The 21,251-nt window shown below is 40.5% G+C and overlaps 1 protein-coding gene across 4 annotated transcripts in view; it reads left to right on the top strand.

Annotated features, from left to right (window-relative positions):
* The window catches only part of PELI1 (pellino E3 ubiquitin protein ligase 1), a 46,845-nt gene that overhangs the window by 7,915 nt on the left and 17,679 nt on the right, over positions 1 to 21,251 (top strand). Inside the window, exon 2 of one of the 4 annotated variants that reach the window (XM_054821476.1) lies at positions 6,157 to 6,321. The exons of 1 other annotated variant lie outside the window; for it this stretch is intronic. In XM_054821476.1, coding sequence (XP_054677451.1) covers positions 6,267 to 6,321 — 55 coding nt within the window. In that variant the 5' untranslated portion in view covers positions 6,157 to 6,266. Of the gene's footprint in view, positions 1 to 6,156; positions 6,322 to 19,443; positions 19,490 to 20,395; positions 20,600 to 21,251 lie in introns of those variants that run through there. 2 more of the 4 variants (XM_054821479.1, XM_054821478.1) reach the window with 2 other exon arrangements.

Genomic DNA, 21,251 nt, shown 5'->3' with positions numbered 1-21,251 from the left:
TTGACGGCCATGCACAACCTCCTAGGGGATGTTTTTCCTTAAACTAGGTATGCTCTAGTATAATCTGTCTTCTGTGCTTGAGTGATGGGTGGCCCAATCTTAGCCCTAGGACAGAACCTAGGCTTGAATGGCCAACACAGGTGAGGCTGGTAAACTTGCATTGGAGAGGAGAAGGAATATCACTTGCTATACACTTGCTAATGATTTGGTATGTTCAAGTGACTTATTCTTTTGTCTTCTTTCTGCTTTAAAATAATGAATTAAAGCCACATGTGAAGACCATCTCTGTTTTTATGCACAAAATGTTTCCAGCTTGTTCTCACATTGGATATAGATTCTGTTGAATTGACATTGTAATGTTAAAATATTTTTAACATCAGTAGTGATGATTAGAAGCTCAATAATTAGAGGGGAAAACACAATAGTCAAACTGTAAAACAAGTCATTGGGGTAACACTTAACTTCAACACCTGCTATTTGAGTGTGTTGGGGGATATTTGTTTAATGTACCTTCAGCAAACAGCTGGGAGACTTCCAGCTCAAATTCCCTGAAACTTGTGGGGCAATCAATAAACACTGCTTTTTAACAGGGAAAGATCTAAACTTTTTTCATTTTTCAGATAGGTAGTGCAGAGAACCAGAAGATCCAAAAGTAGGTTCTCAATTGTTTCATTTGTTCTTTTTATCATGTGATAATGTTTAGGCAAATATGTGATGGTTATGCTGACGCTTTATATGAGGACTGCTTCTGCTCCAATCTGCTGTCCCTGCACCTCTCAGAGTTAAACCATTATATATGGTTTTATATACATATATATACCATATATATATAACTGTGCACTTCGTGCCCTGGGATTAGCAGACCAAATTGAAGACAAATTGTATTGTAATGCATATTACTCTGAAGACAGTTGATCACCCCTTTGTGCCTAGATGACTTTCATGGCCAAGTCATCTCCTCTTGATGCCTGTGGTAGGTAGATCCATCATACTGGATCTTTGTTCTTTGATTTTTATTTTTTTTTTTAAATAAGGTAATTACTATGCTGCTGATAGCCCACATCAATTGTTTTCACATTCATTTGGTGCTGTATGTGGTGGATGTGAAATACCATTCCAGTAGAGCTTTCCCTTTTGATGCAACTTGAACTGTTGCCTGTTGGTTAAGGTTTCTGTAAATTACTAAAGGTTGTTGCAGAGGGCTGGAGTGTACTGTGGTGAGGGTAGCAGGGGGTGGGTTTTTCTTTTGTTTTTTTAAAGAAGTGATGCATTATTCTGTTGAAGCGGTCGGCCACCTGCTGAAGTTGAGGAACTCAGCTTGATCATGCAAACAGATAAATGCACGAGTAGCTTTTATTTTTATCCATTTGGTTTTTTTCTTGCACGTGTGCATATTTTTACAGTCAGTACTGTGGCCAGTAGAGTAGGTCCTTGTACCTCTTGCTGCTGGCTGAGAAAGGCCAGGATGCTGTAGTAAAATATAGGGGCTTATAAGCTACTTGTGACTTAGATATAGCAACTACTTTTGAATTTCTATGCCAATATATATACTTTATTTTTTCCTCATTGAAATAACTTAATATTTCACTGTTCTAAGATATGCGTAGTTTGCAAGGGAAACTCCTAGAGGAAAAATGTTACAAGCATTTTTTCCTGCAATCTTTCACTTACTATAACTTTGGGGAGGAGCTTCTTTAAGTTGGCAGTGCCTAAACAGGAACTGAGACAGGAGTCAAAAGATGAGCGAAGAGTTAACCTTTACCTTGAAGCCAAGAGGGACCAGTCACAGGGAGAAGAGCTTATTTATTGTGTCAATAAGCATGTGTAGCAAGTGTCTGGTGTCTTTCAGTCTCTTAGAGTCCACAATAGCAAGTATTATAGGCATGCTGCTATTATTTTATAGCTATTAATGAGGAGGATTAACAGATTTATCTGGCTGTTTTGTTTTATATTTCAAAACCTCAGTCATCAAGAAACAGCAGTTTTAAAGATCTAGATAGTACTCAGCTTATGTGTAGAGTGAGATGGCATGGGAAGTTTCTTGCCTTGCTCTGGGCAGATGTCAAGTGTAGCATCACCTGTTTTCTCTTCTCTTGGTCTCCAGTTTCCCAAGGCAGGGCTGGGGCTGTGATCCCTCCTGAATCCCTGGGAGAAGTGGGGAAGGATGTGTAAGCCCTCCCACATGTAATAGCAGAAAACCTAACAAAGCCAGAATTGTGCTCCACTCTCCTGTCCAACTAGGAGTTCAGCACATGGGAGGTGGTGGGCAAAGGAACCTGTGTGGTGGGGTAATCGATGATGTCTCCAAAGCCCCAGATGGGTGTTAGGCTTGTCTCCCTTTTTTTTTTTCTCCTTATTTTAATAAAGGTAAGGAACTCACAGGTGTGTTGATGCTTAATTTGCTAATGTTTGGAGGCTGCTACAGAAATGCAAATTTGTATTCAGTTACTAATCAAATCTTGCTTTGCTCTTAGGCATGTAAACTAATGAAGTACCAACAAACGTGACAGTGGGTGAAAAAACTGATAGTGCAGTGTGAATTCCCTGAGTTCATGCTTCCTATTTCTTCTGCTTCCACTGTGTCAGGTGTTTAGAAGTGTCAGTGTGACCAAGGACCAGGTACAGAGCTTATCTGAGACACAAGCCTGATGCTAAGGAGGAAAGCACAGTGATTTGGAATATGGGGACCTATAACATCTGTTTGTAACCTTTGTCACAAGTGGAACGGATTATAAAATGACAAATACTGATTCTCTGCCAATCAGCATATGCTCAACTCAGTATTGTACAAAGCATACCAGTTAGATTTAATACAAATGTTCCCTCAGGAGGATCACCTTGATTTAATTTTTTTTCAGATTCATAAAGTAGAAATGGTCTGAGGCTCTCTGTTTGTTCTTTAAAGACTAAGTGCTATATTTCTAGCTCTTGGCAGACATTGTCCACAAGTACTTCATGTTCCATTGGGCTTATGCCAAATTTAATGTACTGTGTGTACTGAAAGCATCAAAACCAGACTTACTTTAATTTTAGATTTTACAGCTACCATTATTGATTTTTCTTAGAGCTGTTCCATCCAATCTGCTATCATTTTAATTTCTTTTTCCCTGCAGGAATTTGAGGAAGGATCTTGACAGTCTTTATTTGTGTGGCTAGGGACTGTTTATATGAGTGAAAGCTGTAGATCAGACATCTCTGCAGTGGCCAAACTCTCCGTTTATAGAAGCTAAATCAGCACACTGCTTTATTTCTGAACTTCTGTCTTTAATACTGACTGGTATGCTGTAACTAAGGATAGTGTTATAAACAGAGTCCATCAACTGTCTTTCAAGAAACTTGAATTTTATAAAAACCTGAGACAGGAAAGGACTGTTACAATCAGCTAAACGTACCAAAACCTGTTAACTTTCATTTTGCAGTGCTTGTATGCTGTATGAACAGAAGTCTGCCCATAAGACCTTGGACTCTGAAGAGATAAAAAAAGGGAAGAGGTAGGGGAGAGAAACAGAGCACAAGTGGGAGTTACAGTAGGTAGGCAAAGAGAGGAAGGAAATAACAGAGGGAAAGAATAGGGTATAGTGCAAAACAGCCAACCAACATGGGCTGGACCATTCGTAATGCTACAGTCATCAGGTCTGCTGATCCCTGCCTGACAGCTGTATCTGCTGGCCTCATATTTTGGCTGTTCATCTTTATTTTCAACCCTCAGGGCCAAGTAGCTGTGCATAACCATGGCTTCTGGCTGGATGGCTCATAACCCTCAGAGTGGCACAGGATTCCCTTCCATTGTGCTGATGTGAAAGAGCATGGCACTTGGTGGAGCCTGGGTTTTCCCTCTCTGCCTCCTTTATTCCTCGTGCTGAGCCTCCTTTTATTAAGTGACAGTCTGTTTTGTTTTCTGCTTTGCAACTTTACCTTCTGCTAGTGTTGCTAAAGTTGCTCAGCTCTTCGAAGACATGCATTGAAATGGGGAAGAGAGGTTTCTCCTGATACAGAGAGACTTAAAATCCCAAGGAGTCCTATTCTCCCTATTACTAGTCATTATTGTAGTTGAAGTATGTGGGAATTCCTAGTTAGTCTCCATTTTAAGCTTAACCATGGCACTCAGTTGTTTTTGTTAGGCCTGACTCTTACACTGAAGGGTTGAGTGTGGTTTTAAGTCTAACTTCAGTTGTCCAGTCCTCAGCTGTAGTTTATATTTCAGACTTTACTCCATCTTAAGGATGGTGATTAGTCTTTGGAAGCATTACTTAAGCTTTGACAGTCTTCAGATACTATCCCACAGTCTTCAGAGACTGTATTTTCTGTACCCCACCTGTCTTCTCATTGCAACTTAGCACACGTGCTGGAGCCTCTGTTGGGGCCTGTTTGATTTCTGCAGTTTACCTTTACCAAGCAGTGCTAGAAGATACTTTCCCAGCATGCAACCAAATGATCAATTTGGAAGAATTACTGGTAGAAGAGTTTTTGCAACTGGACCCTGGGGTGTGTTAATGTTAGTATACCCCAAGTTTTATTGTAGCAACTGGTTATGGAAGTAACGTGCATTAATGTTAGCGGACAAACTGTGCCTTGTTTTTGCCTCCCAAAAGTGTTTTGATAATGTTTATCTTGGTGTCATTTCTCATAAGAATTGGTGCTACATCATGCTGCAGAACTGAGTAGACTAATGATGTGTAGCTGCTTCTTGTCTCTCGAGTTGTCCCAAGTCCTAGACCCCCAAGCATAGCAAAAACTGTAATAGAAAATTGTCCAGTGGAGAAATGTACAGGAAATGACTAAACCTGATGAAGACAGAATAAAAGGTTGTTGCAAGTGTGCTTTTGTAACAGACAGAATTTGAATTTTTTTGCTTATTGCTGTTACTGTGCTTGTTTTCAAGCTTAATTTTCAAACTTCCTTCATATAAGCTTAGTATTAACTCAGTATGCATGCTAATAAGATTATTGGTGTACTAAGCTGTCTTTTGCTGATGAATGTACCTTTTGTTACCTAAAGGAACAACATAAGTTGAGTAGAAGAGTGAGTATGAAGAAAACAAAATTAGCTCCAAAGTTAAGAATAGGAGTAGTTAAGTTCTGTTGTTTTTCAAGATTAAGCACAGCTTTTAAGTACTGCTCAGGAACAAACTCTATTTCCTGCCATCACACTATTAGTCCATGCATTTAAAAATACATAATTTTGCTCTTTTTCTGGAAATGAACACAAAATCCACTATATGAAAGGTGGTCCCAGCTCTCTGTTCCTGTCCTGTGTTCAAATGCATGTGTGGAAAATAGTAGATGCAATTGAGGAACAGATTGGAGTGTGAATCTGTAGACACCGTAGCTGTGCAAAAACCTTACGTCATCTAAATGCAGGGCAGCAGGCAGGACCGCTGCTTTTGCAGGCGGTAGTATTTTATGCTGCCTTAAAATTTTTTAACCACGGAATGTGTTCCTGCTATATGTTAGTAGGAGCAAAGTGCAGGCATTCCTGCAGGTCGTGAGAATGGGTGATAAATTATAGTTCTGTGATGCAGTGCTTCTGTCTTTGCATGCAAAGCTCATGCCTCTGCACTAGTGGCCAGGTTTGTCAATGAATAGAAGAATTTATTTTGGAAGGGAACTCCGGAGATCATCTGGTCCAGCTCCCCCTACTCAATGTAGTTTGAAGTTAAAGCCAGCTCTTTCATCCCTTTGTTTTGCATGGTCTTGAATAGCATACAGCCAGGGTGTCTGCTGCTTACTTGTCTAACACTTACCTGCAACTGTCAGTCTTCTGTAAATGTAAAACTTAAACTTATCCAGTATAATTCCAGAACATGTTCTAAAGTTTCAGTAAATCTTGAGCATGCTGGGTAACTGAATTCCTTGAATAATTTTGAACAACTGAGTGTTTGAGTTGCTCTGCACTAGGAATACTGATTGGACACAAGAGTATGTGCTGTGTTCAAAGATGTGTTTTCCATGCTTTTCTCAAAATGCATTTATTCTGGTAGACACTGAGCCAACACTGATGAAGCTCTAAGAAATCATTCTTTACAGTGGCTGTGAGCGACAGGTAGACTTCCCACCTCTGCCTCTCCCAGCTGACAGTTCTCAATTGATGTTAGCTGTTTGGTGCTAATGTGGATGGGGCTTAACCATATGGTCTCACTCTCACTTTCTCTCACAGTGTTGAAAAATGTTGTCCTGTCTGCACTAGCAGCTAACTGATCTGAACCCATTGTTGACAGCCACCATCATCAACAGGTCATTTTCCCTCTGCGAGTGTGGCTTTTGATTATGTATTGTAAATCCAAGTGGAAGTGCGGTTACAATCTCACAGTTCTTGGACATGGTGAGTTTACTCTAAGAGAACAAACTTTTCTACTTGCATCTGAACTTCTCTATGTGGAAAATTTGAAGAGAAAATTCTGTAACTACTCACAGAATTCCCTCAAAATAGACCTTTAATTTACTTCTAAGATTTTGATTGAAATTAGTTGCAAGAAGTACAAGTGTAGAACAATACAAACTATTAGTATTGTCTTGCTGTTACTGTCTGTAACAGTATTTGTTCTCTAAACATTGGGGTTTTTTTAAAGTGGAGAAAGAACACTTTAAGTTGTTCATTGGACAGCATCTCTCTATAGCAACTACCCCCCGCTTTTATAAAACAGCGGATCATTGTATTAGGGACATGGCTGCTAAGCTATACCAAATTGTACTTTCACGTGCCCTAATGTTGGATTTCTTCTGAAGGTTGTTTCCAGAAGCTCTGAGCTGTTATAATATTTACTGCCTGCTGAGAGCGATGCCTTCTCCCTCTCATCTCCCTGACCTGTGCACACACATAACCCCTGCCCCAGATCAGAGTTGTGCAGCAGTGCACCCTTCTTTGCTCCAGACCTGCTGACTAGAGTTTGTCTATGAGCTGACTTTTCTCACTAACCCAAGAGAAATAAATTTAATAACAGGTGTTTTCTAAGAGGTTCAGTGAGCTGTGTCTTAAGTTTTGTCATTTGGCTGACTATATACCCTTCTGATGTGGTAGGCTTAAAATGCTTGCATGGCTTTGTCTGTGAATATATCTTCGGCTTGCTCTTTTTCCTTAGCCCTCTGGTTTGAGGATAACAGCTGCTGCCTCTTCTTGCTGTTGCTTGCACCAAAGTAATAATGTGGCGTTGTGAGAACATCAACTTTTCCTTGCTTGAACCAGTTTTCATACCAAGCTAATGCTAGTGAAATTGAGACTACAACCTCAAGTACAATGGCTGTGATTAATAGTAAGAAGACTTTTAGCATGTAACTTTGAAAATGTTTATAGTTTTATTTTGCATCTTGGGGGATTGGAGCAAATAGGCGTGAGATGCTAATCATAATAATGTTTTTCATGATCAAAGATATTGGTACTTCAATGGCTGCTATTTTTGTTTAAACTGTCAAAGTCCTAAAACTGGCTATGAGCAGTCAGCATTGGTGATTAACAGCCCGAAACATTTTAAGTATAGAAAACTCCACTTCATTATTTATTTCACATGAGTTTGCTGACTTGAATGCTGCATATTTCTTTTTGTTTCTGATCAGCTGTATATTCCACTGTGCCTCTGGATTTTCTGTCAAGTTTCTATCATGAGCGAATTCTTATTTCAAAATTACTTAACTCTGCCAGTGTATTTCAAGGTGAAGCTCAATGGATAGTACAGTATAGTCTGGAGCTTTAGTAGTAGTGTAGCTGTTAGAGCTTTGTTGCAGCAAACTAAGGGTGTCATTTGTTCAGAAGTTTCTACCTAATGAAATATGGTGGCTCAGAAACAACTTTCCATGTTCAAGTACTTGTGTATAAGCCCAAATATTTGCAACAAACTCTGAGTAAGAGTGTTGTTCCTTAAGAGTTGCGGAACACAGTTGAAGCTGGTGGTTTGAGAAGCTGGGTACCTGGCATTTGAGTGCTTCATCTCTTCAGACAACCAGTACACAACTTAAATACCATAACTGACATTAAGCATTTCTCTGACGGCACTGTAATTATTCTGAATGTCTGGGGCTTATCCAAAATCAGAGTGGTGAATAAAATTACACGTCCAGCCCAAATCTACTCTAGTACAGTCTTGCTTAGGTAGGCTGATAGCAATCTTGCTTACACTGGTTAATTCATTGACTTCAATGCAGTTGGATCCTTACTTGCACCTGCATAATTGGGCTCAGGTATCAGGTTTGGCGAGGTGATCTGGTAGATGAACAAAACCAGAATCTGGACTTCAGTTTCTTTTCCTTGCTAAGTATGCTTTTACTTTTTTTTTTTTTGCACAGTATGGCTAGAAACAAAGTCCTGCTGTTCAATACAATTGATGATCTGTTAAACAGATGAGCGACAAATCTCAGATTTATTTTTGCGAAACATTGTGAAGGCTTAATATAATAAAAAGAGAGAGAGAACTCGATCTGTTGCTACATTACTGTGCCAGGAAATAATCCTTCCTCCCTGACCAGTTCCTTAGCTGTTCCAGCCGTGGTATGATGTAGTTTTATTTTTTAACAATGCCTTTTAGATTATCCTTCTAACTAATGGGTTTGGCACCCTTTAAAAAGACACTTAAGGAAGAGGATCTTGTTGCAGTATTCCCATCTGGGCTAAACTTACAGGCTGCAAGTTTTTGGTGGGTTTTTTTGTTGTTTTGTTTTTGTTTTAAATTTAGTTAGAGATTCTTCATTTGTGCCACAGTAAAAACCATCTTTGGAGCCTGTTCAGTTTGCAAGCAGTTATCCGAAAGGCTGGAGTTCTGTCAAAGGATGCAGTTTTCTGTATGCTGGAGCTGTTTCAGATTATTCTGTGCGTTTCTGGTTGGAAAGAAATTCTACATTGCTTCTGATTAACAAGAAAGCTTTTCTTATGATCTTTGGTTTCAGTTGGCTGCCACTTCACTGGGAGTTTTGATTGTAGTATTTCAATGCCCCTTCATGTTAGGTCTTCTGCTATCTTTGCTTAACTTTTGTATTCTAGACCTTTACTTTTGCAGGTAAAGACAAGTCTTGCTGCTTTAGTGTATACAACTATAGTGGTATTGTTTTGGTGATGAGGATTACAGCCTTCCTTTTCCTTTTTATCCAATTTTTACATTTTACGTAGACTTCTATATCAAAAGTTAAGGAATAAGCACCATGGTATAACTTTGGGAAACACAGATATTTAAATCTGTTGATAAAAAATTGTTAAGTAACACATGAGGATGTTGGGATGGAAATCATGTTTATTGCAATTGTATTAACCTTTTCATTTTGCTGAGTGAGGGAGGGTGATCTGAAAAGACAGATCTAGATATAAAAAGAATCCCAGTAATTCCTAAACTCACACCCCTCAGTGGCTCAATCCTGTTCTTAAAAGAAGGGCCTAGGACAAGTAAAACATAGAGTTACTCCCACAGTTGGACTTTTCACAAATCCCAATCCAGCAAATAGGAGCATGCTTAGTTTAAATACCAGAAGTGGTAAAAAATAGCTCTCCATTGCAAAACTAGGAACGTGCAGTTATTCCCAGAAGTGGTGCTTTGCTTCACAGGCACTGAGCTCTAACTCACAGTTCTTGTCAGGCGAGTTTCAGGACTGAAGCTTTGTGTCAACAGTTGCGCTCCTGCACTTTGACTATATGTTTGTATCCTTCTCTTAAGTAACTTTTTTAAAAAATTGTTATTTCTAATGTGAGATAGGTACTCTAGCTTTGTTAGATTTTAAATATGATGAAAATTACATCGCTGTGTATCTAACGTTACTGATATAAGTTCTTTCCCACAATGTTACTGAACTATACTTTCAAAATAAAAAGCTTAGGTTTTAAAGTGAATACTTTGTTTAGAGGATAGATTTTTTTGTATTTGCCTGTTTTTATTGTTTGGGTTTTTTTAATTTTCTCCAATTTAAATGAAGTGCCTCCCTTCTAACAAAGATAAAAACCCCAGCTTGGAAGTGGTTACTAAAAGAAAGATGCTTCACCTCCAGAAACTAATAAAATTATTGGAGCTGATACATTCCTCATTATGTTGGTTTGGTAATGTTTTATAGCATTGATAGCTTTTCAGAGTTGTTTGGTGCTGCTGACCTTGCATCTTTTTGTCCTAGCAGTTATGTTTACAGACAAGGAATAAGTATTATAAAAGAGAGACTAGAGGAGGGAGAGCTTGTGATAGTGCTGTATTTATTTGTATAGTGCAGAGTTTATTTTGGGGACATGTAACTCTCAGACTTCTATCAGTGAAATGCTGAAAGTTCAGAATGACTTCAGAGCTTTAAAGAGTTTAAGTACAACAGTGGCTGCGAAGCTGGTGTTGAAGTTGCTGAAGTGAGACGGAGCATGCTTGAAAATTTGTTTTTGAAATTCTAAATAAAATGTCTGCCACTGAATTGCATTGAGGCAATACATGCTGCTAAGGCAGCAACTTGTCTATTAGCTGTCTCAGCTGATCAGCCAGAAAAACTCGTAGCCTTTGTCCCACTTGCCCAACACTTCATAAACTCATTCTGGTTGTTTAGTGTCAAATTGGCTACACTGACTTTACCATACTGGTAGTTCTTTAGTTTATTTAGTATGTCTGTTGTATACTTAATTACTTGAATGGACTTCCTTAAATGTTTTCATTACTTTGAATTTGCATTGGTCCAGGAGTCTGAATGTGGTCAGACATCTCTGCTGAGTCTGGGTGGTAACTTATTAACGTGTGCCAACTTGGTTGCCTGTGACTGTACCCTCTGCAGCTGTATGTCGTTCTTCTGCTCCACAAACGGATGACATGAGACATCCTTGAGCAGGAGGGTAACTAATGACAAGCAGCAAATTGAATGTGAGCAGGACTTCTACAAACCTTTATGGATGTGTGTGAATGAGGCACCGCTGTGCTCAGTATGAGCAGCTGTTAGTAATTTGAAGAAATGTTCATAAACAGTGTCAGTCCTGAGAGGGCTGGTCTACCCCTAAAAACTTCCAAAGATTACTTCTGAAGAGCCAGTTTTCTTGGAATGAATCTCTGACTGAAAAAGGGCAAGTGAAACAGCTCCTCCATGCTAGATTATTACTGTTAACTTTTTCTATACTGGAAAAACAAGCATTAAGGTTTCTGTGGTATGCAGAGGTGCACTTGAAGATACCCAAACATTAGTTTATTGGTAGCCTGTATGGGTATCTGGAGTGCACACCACGGGTTAAAGAGGAGGCTTCTCTCAACCTCTTTCTCAAGATTCAGAAGGGAAGAAGTCTGTATTATATTAACCAGTCACTTTAGTTAATAAATAAATGCATGCTGTAAGTCACGTGAAATTGATTTCGGAACTGTCTGAAGCACTACTGTGCTCTGAATTGTCTGGTGCTGTTAAAAAATTACCTAGTCGTGGTGCTGTTGAAACTGCAACTTTTCGTGGCTATATACTGTTTTCGGTATACTTGCCCAATGGTGTTTCCTATTTCCTGAATGGAAAAATTTTTCTTTGAGAGAAATTTCTTTGCTGCTTAAAGCTTGCCTCTCAATGCATACAGGTACAAAGTGCAATGCCAAGGTAATTGCTAGAAGTGAGTTTGCAGGTTTTAAGCTACTCTTGCATTTATCTTTGCATGTCAGAGAAATGCCTGAAATGGAAAGAGATTTTTCTTTCATGTGTGCGCTAATTCACATCCAGCCCAATCTGTAACTGCTCAGCTACACTTGATTTTGAGGCTTCACCAGGTAACACTGAAATACGAGCTGGTGTCTACAGAGAACCAGAATTCTAGCCAGGATACAGCTTTAAGCATGTGTTTTTTCAGAAGAAATTATTGAGCTATTTTGCTTGAGAACATTATGTGGGAAACAAGTAAAACTTGCCTTGAATGATGAGAAATACTCTAAATTTCTGTCCTTAAACTTCAATGTTAGCTATCTTACCAATTTCTAGGCCAAATCTTGAAGGTTTACATTCAGACAGAATTCAGAGTTTGGTGGATCAAGGAAGAACATAATTTTTTTTTTTCTTCAGGAGCGCTTTCCTCACTGGTAGAATTACTAGGAGTTAAATTGCTGTCTTGCTAACGTAATTTCATTAGGGTTAGTGATGTGACTTAACATCATTGAAAAAGCAAGGGCGGTCCATGAAACTACCAGCTGAACATTTTGATGCTGTCTAGCAATGGGTGTACACTTTAACTATTGCGGGAAAAGTGCTCTGCCACAGTGATGGTCAGTATCCCTGTACTCTACCAATTTAAAATTACTTTTGTCTTCATATGCTAGATTTTTCTCTGATTTTTCTGTCCTTGGTGATATACTCTGAGAGGACAAAAAGCAATAGAGATTCTGGAGAGCATAGTTATTTTGAAAAACAAACATGCCACTATCTTGGTTAAAAAATACCTGTTGGTGTATCTTGTATCACCCACAAGCTTGAAGATATTTTTCCATCACAGTTCTGCTGGTTGTAAATGAAGACTGTGCTAACTTGAGGTTGCCATATTCAGCTAGATACTGTCTCTTATTTGAAGGTAATGTTTTTTCTGTATATGTAGCAAATTTAAAAACTTGAAACTAGTGACACCTTGAAAACTTCCAACTATTGTTAAACATAACAATTTCCTTAGCTGTTAGTTAAAACTGGACCATATGGTCAGACCAAAGTCCCTTGGGTCGCTACAGAAGTAGTACAGCTCCATCTCCATGGCTGAGGTATTCTATCCTTGGCTTTTGCTTTGGTGAGAATATATTTGGCATAATAATGCCCAATATAATGACAAGAGCCAAGAGTACCTGTCAGCTCTCTTTGTATCTGTAAACAAGAAATTGGATTCCTGTCTCAACCAGGGAGTAAAATTTAGGGACAGCATCCCTAGCATTGACTAATTTTTGAAAATAACCTTTTTGTTGTTAGGTGTTAGTGCCCACACAGAGATAAAAGTGCAACTGCCTGTTTATTTTTATAAGCAGCAAACCTCTTATCCAAATTGGATTAGAAGTGTAGGAAGTAAAGTATTGCTCCTCTCTAGGTATGCTAAATCATGCATTGCCCATGGGACTGTGAAGGAAAGAAAAAGATATAATCAAATTGCATGGGATTTTTTTTCTCTGAGCAGTAACAAACTGGGAACAGGTAGGTGATCTAACATGAGGAGGTGGAGGAGATACTTGAACTTTGTCCTGTTTGAATTGCTGGCTGTAGGAGGTGATTAACAGGGAAACTTAAGTGTGCAACAAGTTAGTTTTGTGTTTATGGATAAATACAAGTTGTATTTGTGTAAAGCTGGTTCACCTTACTCATTAAGAGACACCTTTTAATGTATCTGGAGATACTTCAGTATATCTCTTAGAAACCTATTGCGTATTTAAAGTAATCCTTGTTCTCTTGGGCTGTTGCCTAAAGTAACCTTTGTTCTGTCCCTGAGCTCACACAACACTACTTAAAATATTCCTAAAAAGATACGCTTGAATGTCAGAAATACAGGAAACTGAGGTGCCAGACCAGCCATATATGTATGGGGCTGTAATGTATCCTATCAGGCCACTGTAAAAACCTGACACTTGGCTTGCAAAGAGTACACAGACCTCTGACGGCTGTCCAGAGGTATGTAGGTTACATGCTTTTTTATGTAAATACTGGGGGTGATACATTTTGAAAGGGCCAGGTTTTGTAGCTTATATAAAGACTGTCCCAAGTTTGAAGTGAGGAGGAGCAATATAGCAAGATGGTACACTTATTAGCAGTGACTTAGAAAATACTCAGATATGAACTACCGACTTGGGACATTTACATGCAGAGGTGAGGAGAGCAGTGTGGAGATTATCCAGCACTTTTTTTACTGGAATTGCAGATGAACTACAGTCAAAATGGTGAGCGTCAAGAGTGTAACAGCAGTGTGGTGAGGAATTGAGGATAAAGCAGAGGGAAATTCTATTTCATGAACTTGGCTTTTGTGCTTCACAACCTCTTGAAATGAAAAGGTACTTGCCTTATATCCATTTGTGTGTTGTGGGAGTTGCATAGAAACTGTACTGAAAGCTTTTAAACTTTGTCCCTCTTAAGATTATTTTTTTCGTAGAATGAGAGTGTGGGGAGCCAGCCAGTTATAGCTGAATTTCTATAACTGAATACCTTTTCTGTCCTTTTTTTGCTAATCTGTGTGAAATGTTTTCCATCACTGAAAGTGAGGCAAAGATGTGTTAATACTTCTAGCAACTGTCTGTCTTAAGTTTCTCTGAAGTTGTCCATGGTCAAACGATCTAACCTTGTGGGAATGGAAACTTTCAGGTAATGCAGGTTCAGCTAGTTCTGCTAGAAGGTACCTTAAAAGTTTAGCAAGCAGGAAAACTGTGTCTTGGAAATGAAGTCAAATTGGGCCTCCCCTTCTTTATTTAGGGGAAACCATAATACCTGAAGCTCAGTGAATCTGAGTTCTGCTGTTCAAAGAACACAGAACTATGGCTAAAAAGTTCTTTGAGGAAGTGGTTGTGCATAGCGTACGTTAATTGAACTTGCAGGTACGGTATTTGGCTTGCAGAGTTTTCAAGATCCAGAAATGTTCCTGGAGAACTTAAAAAAAAAAAAAAAAAAAAAAACCCACAAAACAAAACACTTTCGCAGTAGCTGTTTCCAGTACCTGGGAAACTCAAGTTTAGTGTGTTGGAAAGAAGCCTGGTGCAACTACATCTGTGTGTTTCTGACTTAGCAGATGGCTTAAATCAGTTTGACCTTTTGGGGAACAAATGTGCTTTCTTCAGAATGATGCCTTACCTATCATCCTTTCAGTCTTGGATTTTTTAGGAATCCAGCATGTCTGATGCTTCAGGCTGTTCTTTATCAGCCAGGTGAAGGACCGTCTGAAGAGCAGCTCAGTTCCTGAATGCTGTGATTAGAGTTCTGCAGTGTCAGTGCTGAACTGCTTATTGGGACACATTTCTCCTGTGAAGGTTGTTGTAAAACACAGGGTATGTTGTGGGTCTCACCCTTTCAAGTGTTTAATCAGCCCAAACAATCTTCGGTGTGGCTACATCAAGCTCTCAGCAGTAATTTTTGCCAATTGTTTTATTTTAAGCAAATGTTGAATCAAACAGTCATAGGAAGGCTGTGAACACAAATGAAGCTCCAGACTGGTTTGAAAGACTGCTTGTCATCTGCAGTTCTCAGCATTCGGTATGCCTTTCCAGTTTCCTGAGAGGAATGCACGTCTCGGGCGGCCATTTCATACTTAAAGCTCCCAGTCTATTGCAGTAATAGCTCAAGATTTGGGAAGTCAACTCCTGCTTTGAGCAGGAGGTTGGACTAAATGACCTCCTGAATTATCCTGTGATTCTGTGAAGTCCCTTGTGAAGAAAGGAGTTGACTCAGCCTCTTGGAAACACACAAGCACATAAAAGTTAGGAGTCCTGCTGTCCTGTAGGTATTTCTTTATTCCTGCCTGGAATTCCATCAGCTCATAGTAAGGTTAATGATGAAATATGTTCTCAGTCCAAGGATTAGGAATCTTGCGTGCACTTCTCTTAATGGGGTCTCTGCCCTATAGGAAGTTGAAAGTACTGAGTTGTTATACTGCTAAAAGCCATGCGTGCCTACTAAAGCAGAGATCAAACTGAAGAGAGAGGGATAATTGTTTTTCAGTCTGCAGGATGGCATGTGCATTGATGGTAACATGCTCTCCGTGAGTAGAAGGGCTTCCCTGGTGTACCTGAAGAGCAGGCACACAAAGATCTAAGGGTGGAATAGGACTTCATAAGAAATGCTCGTTTGGTTTGATGGCAAAGGATGACTCGTGTCACGGGAAATGCCTCTCTGCAGCGGGATGATTTGTTGCCTCTCTGTAACTAGGCTACTGCAGCTTCAGTGACAGATTGCTCCACAGTTGCCTAAGGATCACCATGGTTGTTGGATGACAGGCATTTCAGAGTTGGCAGATCCCTTTGAAAGAGAATTTGCTGTGCCTTAAGAACTTGAGATTCTACTTAGATCTTTTTTACTCCTGCAAATCTAATTAGCCTCTCCCATCCCTTCCAGAAGTGGTCAGTGTGGAAGAGTTCATAAAGCACCATCTACCCTTCATGTTGCAGCAACTTGAGATGCAGCAGTGTTCTCTGAAAGCTGTAGCTATAACAATGGACCTTTGTTTGCTCGGCCCTTACAAGAATTTTCTTACTTCTTGCCACAAGGCACCACACAGTAGTGCAGGGGATTAGGTCATTTCCTTCCCTCCTCCTCTTCCTGCAGATTATTTGATTAACATTTCTATTGTATACTCTAATTAGCATGTTCTTGGCTTCAGGCTGCTTTTCCCCCCCCTCCCCCTGTAATCTCCTTAAAAGACTGTAGTATGACTTTATAAACTGTATAACATGGGAACTCCTTGCAGAGAGATTACATGTGACATAACGCAATGAAAGATTAATGGGGCTGGCAAGTCAGTAATCTTCCCTCCTTTCTTCTTCCCCCGCGTGCCTGGGGTTAGACTTCTGGGAACCCCCTAACAGCATTCACACTTTCCAACACATGAAATATTTCTGGTTTTGGGTATCATTGGCTTTTATCAGAGTTCAGCTGCTGACTTTATGGAAAACAGAGTTAAGATCGTGTATAGTGTGTGTTCAGCCTTCAGAATTGAGTGTACATACATACTTCCCCTTGGGACCGTTACAGATCCTATTCCACGTTTTTGCTGTCTCTTCTCAGTGTTTCCTTCAGACTCCTTTCCTCTGTACCCTGAGTGCGGCAATTTCAAGTGCTTATCCTGTGTGGGGGTTTTATTCCACTCCCTGCCTGTTTTGTTAAAGAAAATTATCAACAGAGACATGTTTAAAATGTCCACCTTGAAATTTAGTAGTGATGCACTGATCAGGTTAAGTCCAGGTTGAAGAGTTTGCCACTCAGGCTTCTTGGCTGCCTGCACGCTAGGGGACATAGCATTGCCCTATGCCCATATCTGCAAGGCTGTCTTTTTAACTGATATAGCTAGAAATTCATTCCTCTTCAAAGCTCATTTTGAATGTCATGTGAAATCACGTAATTATATCAAACTGTACAGCATCTGCTCGTGAGTCAGATAGAAGAACATGACGATACAGCCCTTTATTTCTTTAACAACTTCAGGGAAAGAACCTCCCCTGCAGTTAAGCATCACTTCATGAAATTAGCAGTGATATCTTGGGCTACAGATTTCATTGTTTCAGTCTGGCATGGTCGGTAGCATCTCTGCTCCAGGGAAAGTCAGATAGCTTGCCTAGCGACAGCACACTTGAGGCTTTTGCTTCCAGTCCTCAAGGCAGAGCGTGGTTTTGTGTGGAATGGAAATCATTAAACCCCCCTCTTAATGAAAGTGGGGGACAGTGTTGACACAAGAACAGATGAGTAGAGCATGGCTATGAGGAAACATGGGCAGGCCAGCAAAGTGTTTGGAACTCTAAGGTGAGGTTCAGAGGCAACCACATAGCAGTGCAGCTAGGGGCAAAATAAACCCCCAAGCACCCTGCTTTTAGATGGGGCTTGATTAGCTATGAAAAGGGGATTGTGTGGTGCTTCTGATAGCAGAAGACTGCGCTTCAGAATACTGTGGGTCATTAATATGAAGGCAGGTGGGATGTAGAGATAAGAATTGTTATCTGTGGCAGGCTGGGTTGTACAGTAGAAGGCATATCCACATGCAGTTGCTCACTCTATTACTTCTTGTGTGCCTGCAGCATAAAGTAATCCACAGGCTTATTAACCTGGACTCTGACAGTGGCATCAGTAAAATGAGAAAATAAAGGAACTCTAGAAGCAAATTTGTCTTAAGTTCTGCTTTTCAAACTGAACACTTGTCATGGTTTAACCCCAGCCAGTAACCAAGCACCATGTGGCTGCTTGCTCACTCCTCCCCACCCCCCCACCCCAGTGGGATGGGGAGGAGAATAGGGGAAAAAAACCTCATGGGTTGAGATACAGACAGTTTAATAGGATAACAAAGGAAGAGAATAATGATATATAAAACAAGTGATGTACTGATGCATTGCTCACCACCTGTGGAAAAAAACCCTGATGCTCAGTCTGTTTCTGAGTAGCAATTCTGCCTCCTGGCTAGCTTCCCTGGTTATATCTGGAGCATGACATTATATGGTAGGGAATATCCCTTTGGCCAGTCTGGGTCAGCTGTCCTGGCTGTGCTCTCCCAGCTTCTTCTGCACCTGGCAGGGTGTGGGAAGCTGAAGTCCCTGACTTAGTGTAAACACTACAACTACCTAGCAACAACTGAAAACATCAGTGTTATCAATGTTATTCTCATACTAAATGCAAATGCAGCACTATATCAGCTACTAGAAAGAAAATTAACTCTATCCCAGCTGAAACCAGGACAACACTTTTGATACAGTGCTACTCAAGTGTTATGGCTTGTGTGAGATAAGTAATGCAACCTGGAGGAGGTCATACTGAACTGTAACTTACCACTACAGTTAAATACTGGAATACAGAGCAGCTCTTGTACTGTTTTTGCCATATCTGTGTGTTAAGTGATACTAATACAGTCCTGATGGTGGTGGTTTTGTTAACAACAACATAAAAATCCCCAAACCCTTAGCCCTGATTAAAAAAAGTACTAAAGCTGCTGACCTTGTATAGGCCAGGACGAAGTATAAAATACTTGAAGGTGATGGGGGAGGTGGGATTGGGCAACTCTTCCACCACTGTGAGTGGTGCCATTTTCAGGTTCTGTTAGTTACCAGTGGAAAAGCTAGGTTCATGTGCCAGTGGAGTGAGGCCATCAATTTTTGGGAGGGAGGAAGGCTGAACTTTAGTCTCAAGATGTGGCTCGATGAGTTTCTAGCTTTACTGAAGAGGTTCCTATCTCCTCACTTGCATTGGTATAGTGGGTTTACAGAATAAAGCCACAAACAGATTAGCAAAATGATTTGGGTTAAGATAGTTGGGGTTTGTGTGTTGTGTTTTGGGTTTTCCCTAAGCCCTTTACCAGCTTAGTAATCTGACAGCCATGATAATGACCGTACCACCTGAGGTCAGTATTCAGTAGCATGTCCTTTTTGGTGGCCAGAAGAGAGGGAACAGGGGGAGCACCTGCACATGGATGTTTCTCCAAACAATTCTCAGTGTTCAGCAGTTGTAGCTCAGTCACTTCTGTGGAGTGAAGTGGTAGCTTTGTGCTTAGTAATCTGTGACAGGAGAGAAAAATAAAAGTGTCTTTGGGCCTATGTACAGTTTTATTATCCAGAATATCTTATGGCAAGGTGTTCTGCAGTTGAGTTTTTCAGGTAGGTGACAAGTTCCTGTAACGGGACTTACTTGGGGAGTGGTGGCTGTGGAGTACAAGTCGTGAGAGAAAACAGGTATGCATTCACCTTGTTCTCAGCAGTGAAGCCAACTTACGTGGAGTTGCAATTTATGTTGTGTTATGGCATTATGAACAAAACACTTATTTGACAGTGCGTAGCGTTGAGTGCTGCCGAGTAATGTGCCTACCCTTCCCTCCTTCGCTCCTAGTGGTACAACTGCACAGGCATGCCGTGAGCTGAACTGTGAAATGCTGAAAAACAACTGAGCAGGTAAACCAACTTTTAAAAACATGGACAGATCAGGGAAACCAGTCCATAAAGTCGTGCTTGCAAAATCAAGGTGGCAAGCCAAGGAAGGAGCAGCAGAAACCAGAGCCATAGTCACCTGTAGAACTTGGAGATGTCAGCCTGAATACACATTGCTTGAGCCAGGGTAACAACTCACACCACCTTGGCCCACTACAACTGTGATGTAAAACTCGATGTAAAGGTTAGGCTACTGCATCGTCATGCTTGCAGTAGCCTCGAAACATTTGCGTGATCAATTCTAAGAGGCAGTAACTTGGAAACTGTGCAACTTCATCACCGTTTTATGGCTCAGACATTTAAATGATCCCACCTACTGGCTTGATGCAGTGATTTTCATGTTAGTGGAATAAGAAGTGAGTTCAGAACCTGGTCTGGCACACGCAGATTTGCCTTTCTAAATGTGCATCCTACAGGAATGAGCTGTTGTAGCATCGTCGGCCATGGGAGTCCAGTACACACAGGTGGTGTCTGCAGGTGTGTCGTGTCCAATTCTGTAGCATTAGTGAAAATGGGGATAGCAATGCCTGAAGACTTTCTCCCAGTTTAAATCTCACTGTATTAAAAAATCACTTTTTGTGTGGGAGGTGAAGAAAGCTAGCTGGGCTAACAAGTAATGAATAAAAAAATGAGGAAAGAAGGTATAGCATGCATGGGTACAGTTATGTAAGAGAAGCGGAGAAGGAAATAGATCAGCGTTTCTCCAAGAACCTCATCCACAGAGCTGCCAGGGAATTGGGCTCTCAACACACCCTCTGCTTCCTTTTTTCCTTTTTGGGGCCAGAGATGGATGAATTTATGCAGTGGCAAGCAGGATGCAGGCTCTGACTCCAGCCAATGGTGCGTGGCGCGGTGGTGTTTACCTAGCTTATGCAAGGCAGAGCCAGCCCCTCTTTAGTCAGAAGGCGCTACCCACGGCTTAAGTAAAAGCACACAGAGCAGAGGCACTCAGTCTGGCAGTTGCTGGAGGATTAAAGGAGTTGGTGGATTTCGGCTGGTTTTAAACAAGATCGAAGGGGTGGGGTGTTTTTTTTCTCTACTCTGCAGAAATACTGACAGGACAAAAAGATACTGGTAAGCGTTCTGCATGCCATCATTTTTCCCTTTTAGCGTTGTATTGTTCCAGTCTCTCTTTTAAAAGCCTCAGTTGCAGTGTTTTTCAGTGAGGAGTTGAAAGATCAGTGATGCGGTCGAAAGGAAATCTGAGAACAGGCAGTGTGTCTGCGGGCTGCCCTTCCACCTAAAATAGGAAGAGACATTCAAAGTGCATAGTATAATAAATGCTTCTTGTTCGTAAGAAGTGTCAGTTGCTTCTCATTTAGGATGAGCGTACAGCAAGATGCCTGGAAACTGTCAGCATTAACTAACAACATCATACCAAGGGGAATTTCTCAGAGGTGTTAAAGATTCACATTGTTGAAACAAAAAAAGAAGGTTTTAAATGTGATTGTAACTCCTATTTTTGCAAGATGATATAGCAGGCTATGTGAAAAGCCTTTAGTGTAATACACCTATTTAGCTGATACTTTGGTACATAAACTGCCTCATCAAGAAGTCAGAGGCTCATAAAAAGCGAAATGGTAATGTTCAGATCTGTAGAACAAGAAGTCTTTGTGGTTTTCTGCAAGCACAGGGTCCTCAGCTGGGTATTCTAGTTCAGGTGCATCAGACAGATCTCTCTGGGCTCAGTCATCAAAGCGTAAAAAGCTCCATCTATTTGCGTAAC

Source organism: Grus americana, chromosome 3 (assembly GCF_028858705.1).
Source record: "Grus americana isolate bGruAme1 chromosome 3, bGruAme1.mat, whole genome shotgun sequence".
Classification (NCBI taxonomy): Eukaryota; Metazoa; Chordata; class Aves; order Gruiformes; family Gruidae; genus Grus; species Grus americana.
The sequence above is the reverse complement of the archived record's forward strand: the minus strand, read 5'-3'. Positions and strand labels throughout refer to the sequence as shown.